We start from the raw sequence: 7,699 nt of genomic DNA, 5'->3' as shown, positions 1-7,699 counted from the left end.
TTATTATTATTATTATTATTATTATTATTATTATTATTATTATTATTATTATTATTATTATTATTATTATTATTATTATTATTATTATTATTATTATTATTATTATTATTATTATTATTGATTATTATTATTATTATTATTATTATTATTATTATTATTATTATTGTCATTATTATTATCATTATTATTATCATTATTACTGCATACCAGTAATATTCAAATTTATTGCTTATTTAACGCTTGAAATGATAAATTTTTGTGTAAAATTTGATGAAATTTTTTTTGATTATTCTTTTTTCTTTTCCGTTCTTTTTTCAGTATGGCATTGAAAAATATTGGCTAAATTCACTAAATGATGTTATAACGAAAATCAACACCATTTCAAAGTAAGCAAACTAATGATTTATTGATTGATTTAATATATGAAAAAATTAATTTGTATTCGAAAAATTTCCTTTATCAATAATCTAATTGTTGTTTTTTTACATTGAAAAAATGAATTTAATTTGACAGTACCAATAAATATTTTTTAGGGAAAATTCACAATTATTAACACTTAAATTTTGGAAATTATTCTAATTTAAATTACTATTTTTCTAAATTTTCATTCCTTTCATTTTATTTTCTTTTTCACTTTTGCCAAAAAAAAGGAAATTTCATCAATTTTGTTTTAGATGGCATTTTACTAAATCGGTAATGCGAAATTCACCTGTATACAGGTATAATATTGAAGATGAGAAATGGGATAAGTATGGACCATACAGACCTGTACTTCATATAACAATGCATCAACTTCATGTCACACTTCAAATGATTCAAAATGACGTCAATGAAGTTAATATGCAAATTTATTGGCAAAAATATTTATAATCGTTTGAAAATAATTTTTTTTCTTTTTTAATAATAAATTTTTATCGATTGCATGTTTTTGTATTATTAGAATAATTAATAGTTTAAATAATCAATTCAAATAACCAGTTGCAATAATTTTTTTTTTCTGCCATTGAAAGTATTTCATTCGTTGTATTGTTTTATGATAATTAGTAACAATTATTAACAATATTGTGATAATTGATTTAAGAAATTGAATGATTAAAAAAAAAGAACATAACTGCATTAGAAAGAAAAAACTAATTATTATACAATTTCTAAGTGAATAATTAGATAAATCATCAGATAATCCCAAAGAATTCACGATTGAAACAATTTATCACTGATACATTATCACCAGATGATAAGATACATCAACATGTAACACTTCATTTACATCCTTTTATACCCGATGAAAATGATAATCATGAAGAATTATTACGAAGGTTATAATTTTTTCAATTATTATTATAAATAATTGAAAATTTTTCCAAAATAAAAATTAAAAGAAATTATTGCCAAAAATTTTCATTCTTCAGATAATTATTAATTAAAAAATTTGATCATTAATAAATTCAATCATTAACTTCTTTAAAATTTATTAATTCCCCCAAAATTTTCATTCCTTAGATAATTATTAATTGAAAATTTTGAAATTCAATCATTAACAAATTAATTTTCCTTCTTGATTTAAGTAATTAATTAATTATCCTGCTAAGATAATACTTTATTTAGTTCTCTAAATTGTTGCAGAACGATGCGATACGTGGAACAATGTTTATTAAGTGATTGTCCTGGTAATAATCTAACACAACTTCTTGCTCGTCATACATTCCATAAAGAAGATGAAATTTTTCAAAAACTTCCACATCAAAATAATGATCGGTATGTTTTAAAAGCATAAAAATGATCAAAGATTATTCTTAAAATTCATTTCATATTCTCATATTTCAGTACATATTTCGAGTAATTTCATTCATTTTATGCTTACTTATTTTTTCATTTATTCATTCTATTAATTTAATTATTTATTTATTTATCCCATTTATTTGATCAATTAATTGACTCATTTTTTTGCACATAATTAATCAATTAATTAGTTATCTATCTATTAGTTAATTAATTGACTAGCCAATTTATTTACTTATTTATTCATTTGTTTCATGCTTATTTATTCATTTATTCATTCATTCATTCATTCACTTACTTATTCATTTAATTGTTTGTTTGTCCATTCATTTGACTAATTAATTTATGTATTTGTTTTATATTTAATTAATCAATTTACTTATTTATTTATTTATTTATTTATTCATTTATTTTACGCTTATTTATTTATTCATTTATTCATACATTCATTCATGCATTCATTTACCTATTCAATTATTTCATTTTCTGCCTATTCATTTAACTAACTAATTGATTTACTTGTTTTATACTTAACCAATATTTTAACTATTCGTTTATTAATTAATTCACTTATTCATCCACTTGTTTATTCAACTGTTTACTTATTTATTTCCTTATTTATTCACCCAATTAATAAATCAATTGACTAATTATTTGCTTTATATTTATTCAATTAATATATCTATTGTCCATTCCATTGATTTGTTTATTTATTTTATATTTGTTCATTTGATTGGTAATTTATTTATTTAATTTATTCATTTATTAATGGATATTTTTCGGGAACATACTTTACATGAGTTATAGTTTGAAGAATAAAATTATTGCAAGGTAATATTGCTAATTATAACTAGTAAGGAAATAGTTAAGGTTAAAGTAATGCTTATCAATTATTGTTAAATAAATGTAATAATGAAACTAAACAATTTGAAATTTCATTTTACATACCTGTATGTGAATTTCAATTTCATTTGCTATAATAATACATCTACGATTACTAATATTTTAATATATTTATATTTATGCAATGTAATTATGATTTATTATTAACAATATAATACAGTAATTATTATTTTCGTTAATATATTTATTTGAGTATTTAAGTATTGAGCATGTTCTAATCTCTTATTTCATCTAATATTTAATTAAAAATTATTTAAGGCCAACATTGGACGATACGAAATGTCACATTATCCGTCAACTAAGTACTTTAGAGAAAGCTAAACGAGTAACATCAATTAATAATTATCAGAATATTGTTACAGCTATCGCCGAGGTTTACAGTAATTTCATTCCCCTCCTCCCCAAAATTATATTTAATAAATTTTAGTAAAAATATGTAATGTTCAAAATGAATAATCATAGAGTGGATTATTGTCAGATCAAAGGATGAATCATTTGGAGATTAAAAGAAAAGATATTTTTAAATGACAAAAAAAAACGGATAATTTTGTTGACAGATTAATGAAGAAAACAAAAAATTCCATTGAAAATATTAATTAAAACATTTATGATTAATTAGCTAGCAAACATTAGCAATTAAAAGATTTTTACATATCACATAAATTAATAATATTTATTATTAAACTGTTTTATGAAACAAAATTTAGTATATATAAATATTTCAGGATATTAACAGAGTTGATAATTATCGTAAAAATCGTCAAGAACAATTGACAATAACACGTAATTCAATATCAGAAATTGAAGAAATTCGATTAAATTATCAAAAACGTTTGGAACGATATGCGAATTATTTGAAAAGATTTAATGAATAGTAGTTAAACACATTTATTAAATAATGATATATTTATGAACAAATGAATTCCTCATTGTTAAAAATTTGTGAATTTTTATCAAATTCCCATTTTTTATTTTAATTTAAAAAGTTTTTTGCATGAAGAAAGCATTGTGATCGATAGTGATTTTAAATTCATTCCAAATTGAATCAAATTTAAAATTTTGTCTTGTCAGAATCTAATAAAAAAATCTCAATTTTAAGGAGAGTAAAAGAAAAAATTGATGTTAAAACAATGATCTATTCAAATGCATCATAATTTTTTCATTATCAGATTTGTTTTAGTTATTCAAATTGGAGCTGTTATGCTACCATCTAATTTAATTCATCCATTGATTTCATTTTTAACATTTGATATGATAAATTTCAAGGTGATAAATGCGATCAATACTAAGGAATAAAATTGAAATGAAGATGAAAATCAAATTCTGAGTATTATTTATATCTCCAGCTTTCTCTCAGCTTCTCTGTTAAGACAAGGATATATCCCGAGAATTCTCAGAGATGATAATGTTTAATTTCGTATGGAATATCAAGCGTGGGAAGAAAAAGAAGTCCCTAATTAATTGACCAATAACAAAAGGAAAACGTTACTGGGAGAAAAGAGATGATTGAATTTGTTAAAATGATGATGATACCATCACTCACTTAATAACCACCACTATCATGTAATCTTTGGATGATAAATTAACCCAACCAATCAACCAATATTTCAAATAAATACAAAAAAAGAAAATCTTGAATGGTAATATCATAAATCGGAAGTAGCCATATAATATCACGGGAAACAAATTCCCAATGGGAAATTTTAAGCTGACTCAATATAAGAATGAAGAGTAAAAGGGTAATTGATAAAGTTGGATGGAAATAATTTGACAAAATTGAAATTAGCCTTTTTTATGATATTCTGATGGAAAAGTTAGATATCAAGCCAAAGTAATTCCACTACACAATATATGTTCTCATAAGAATTTTCCTCATTCAATGCTGAAATTCGATCAAGTATCAGCACCAGTGAAATTCCTTCCATTAATTCTCTTTTAACACTTGGCATATTTCTACTTCATATTTTTTCCTGAGTTTCCAAATTTTAGAATCCCTAATTATATATATATATATAAATCCCGTAAACTTGATATCACATCTCAAAAAATTCCTTTTCACTTCTTTGAACATTTCTAATGCAGCAGCTGTTTGCTTATATATATTCATCATCTTATTGTGAAAACGAAAAATTAAATGTAACACTGAAGTATACCATTTGAAATAATAGAGTTTTATGTGTTCACATATAAAAAGAAATTCACGATGTCAGTAAATAAGGATCATTTATACAAAATCGAACTAAATCAATGTTCAAGAAGCAAGAATACAGGATTATTTTTAGCAACTGATAAAAAGTTGACATAAAAAGGTGTGCATGCGGTATCACTTCTATCAATGAATGTTTTAACAGAAATCGGTGCATGCCTATAATATGTATGGAAAAAGAGAAGCCAAACAAGAAAATTCGTTCTTACCCATATTCTATTTTCCTATTAAAAAAAAAAAAAAAGTAGATATTAATAACATAGTGTACCGCAGAAATTGTCCAATCATTGGATTTGGATTTTAATGGTTATATTCAAACATGAACCTCATTTAATTGGAACTTTCTCCATTACTTTCACAATTCTACCAGCAAGATAAACTGGAATGATACAAATTACTTCCTCACTTCCACAGGAAAAAAAACCCCCTATCCCAAGACCACTTAATCTTAAGACGCGACGAAATTGTTGCGAAGATTTTACATGCCAAGAGGATTACTTCTGAAACATATTATCATATCTTCTACAAAGTGAAATTTTTCAGAAATATTACAGTTGGCCAAATCTGAACTTGCAATGAACTCGAGACAAATCCCCTCCTCTCTTTTCCCTTCTCCAACAAAATAAACAACATCCTTAACCCCATATGATTCCGAAAGAATCATTGACCCACAGAACATGTTACACAAATGCACACATACAGACACACACACACGAACACATACACATATGTGCACACACATACACATACGCACACACACACACACACGGACACACACGCACAGGCACAGACACAGACAGACACACACACGCGCGCACATACACATACACGCTCATATAGAAAACGACCACTCATGTATTTCCTTAAAAAAAAGCAAACGTTTAACTGAACCAGTTACCAAACTTCAAAGAAGGCTTGGAAGATTAACGAACGTAGAAAACCAAAAAAAAAAAAAACCGTTAGAAATTGGATATACGATAGCGTAAAGACAAGACAAAAAACGTAAAAACAGAAAAAGCAACGTAATTGGGGATGCTCTGATGAAGACAATAGACAGCACTCGACATACTTTTTAAAAAGCCAAAAGCCACTTTTTTAAAACTCGACAATCCTTCAGAAACAGAGCGAATAATTCCCAAAAAATCAAACTAATTATAATAGAAGAAAAAAAATTGATTGGGATAGGGTGGGAAAGGAAGGACTAGCAATAAAACGTTCAGAGCTGCTTTCCTGTCTTTTATCTTATATGATGAAATTTTCGACAAAAGTACAGAAAATTAGCGGTATAATGAAAGTGTGCAGAAGTTTTTCGCTGTCCTTCAATGAGCAACCAATATAAAACACAGCCTAAATCCGCTGAATCTTTTCCGAGACAATCACCGGATTATTTTTACGAATTTCTTCTCTCTCCATTGTTTTGTAGTCAAAGGAACAATCATGCGCCGTATCATAACGATGTTCGCCACAGTACAAACCACCGCAACGGCACACGAAACCTACAAAATGGCCTCATTCTTTTATTTCTAATAATTATGAAAGGTCTTTGCTAAGCGTTATAGAGCTAACAGCAATTTGATGAGTGCTGCAATTTGAGGGGCTATGTTTTGTTGAGGACTTTCTTCATCGACTGCCTTATTTAGGCAAAAAAAATTTACATCCAATCTGCATATATCCTCTCAGTGCAAAGTACAGAGTTCTGCTTTATTTCCCTTTTTTTTCTTGCTCTCAGTTTACCGAATGGGCCAATCAAAGAAGCTCAAAATGACGACAAGAAAAAAGTAAAGAAACGAGATCCAGAATTAAATTCTGAAATGCTCTAACAATGCTTACCAGTAAGGCCGACACGTTTCTTGCAAACATGACAACGATTAGCTTTCTTCGGAAGCGGTTGACCTTCGTTATTCAAAGTTACCGAGTCGGGAGCAGTTGCCGCATCAAGGCTTGCCACGGAACTAAAACGCATCAATATGTTCAACACCAAACAAATGTATTCATAGCTTTATCAGTGATGGTACAACAAGTTGCATGAAGATACAAAATCACCTGATCAACGATGACTTCGTATCTCCATGCAACTTGTTATCCCACTTTTGATAAAGTCATGGATTATTATGCATCGTAACATGGTATCATACACCGCTAAACACAATCCATGCTGTTTAGGCACATCGATGTATTTTTTAAATTGCCTTCTCGTCCTTCTATTCAATTTTCAAATTGTCTCCTTGCAAAGCTTCAAACGCTATTTTCCTGGGCGATCAATCCGATCATATGGTTGCTGCAGAAACCACACACAGGCATTTTTGATGGCCATCTATGTCATAAGACGAAACATTTATGACGCGTTCCTGAGCGAACAATTAAATCTGAGTTATATGAAAGTTCCATCGTTTTTTTAATCATTAAAAGTTTATTTGTATGCACGTTTTCAACAACTTTGACGTTCAATATTATTGAATACACTAAACCCAGTATCCCTCTACAAAATCCGGAAATTCTCCTTAATCGGATGAAGTATTTACATGAAAACCTCATTTACCCCTTCCTTTTCAAACCTTAATATTAACAATCTGGTGGAAATTTCTAGCTAAGATATCATGCGTTTAATTTTTCATTTTGTGTAGCAAATTTGTCTGTATCTAAATAAACTGTCTGTATCTAAATAAACAATATTCTTACCGCTGAAACGTTTTTCAAATGCAGTACTGTTATTACCAAATAATTTATTATGTTGTAATTATCTGATATCGACAAATTATAGGTCCGTGTACAAAAGAAATCAAACCTAGATGTAGAAAGGACACCAGAGCA

General features: G+C 27.1%; 3 protein-coding genes across 3 annotated transcripts in view; 2 read left to right on the top strand and 1 right to left on the bottom strand.

Moving 5' to 3' along the window:
- Nucleotides 1–2,940: 2,940 nt before the first annotated feature.
- On the top strand, nucleotides 2,941–3,557 carry LOAG_10889 (hypothetical protein; the record flags this gene model as incomplete). The annotated part of the gene is made up of 2 exons (XM_003146412.1): nucleotides 2,941–3,055; nucleotides 3,408–3,557. Coding segments are annotated over 2 exons (265 nt in total), but the record flags the coding sequence as incomplete, so codon positions are not given.
- Nucleotides 3,558–5,576: 2,019 nt separating this feature from the next.
- LOAG_10888 (hypothetical protein) lies at nucleotides 5,577–5,777 on the top strand (the record flags this gene model as incomplete). Its single annotated transcript, XM_003146411.1, has 1 exon — nucleotides 5,577–5,777. The coding sequence occupies one exon, from the start codon at nucleotides 5,577–5,579 to the stop codon at nucleotides 5,775–5,777; it is 201 nt and encodes a 66-aa protein (XP_003146459.1).
- Nucleotides 5,778–6,235: 458 nt separating this feature from the next.
- Nucleotides 6,236–7,699, bottom strand: part of LOAG_17461 (hypothetical protein) — a gene marked incomplete at both ends in the record, with an annotated part of 2,639 nt that continues 1,175 nt past the window's right edge. Inside the window, 2 exons of the mRNA XM_020450123.1 lie at nucleotides 6,236–6,384; nucleotides 6,719–6,840. Of these exons, the coding sequence (XP_020306240.1) occupies nucleotides 6,236–6,384; nucleotides 6,719–6,840 (271 nt within the window). The remainder of the gene's footprint in view (nucleotides 6,385–6,718; nucleotides 6,841–7,699) is intronic.

The sequence above is a fragment of the Loa loa genome, assembly GCF_000183805.2.
Source record: "Loa loa unplaced genomic scaffold supercont3.79, whole genome shotgun sequence".
Classification (NCBI taxonomy): domain Eukaryota; kingdom Metazoa; phylum Nematoda; class Chromadorea; order Rhabditida; family Onchocercidae; genus Loa; species Loa loa.
This window is presented reverse-complemented; position numbering and strand designations above follow the sequence as displayed.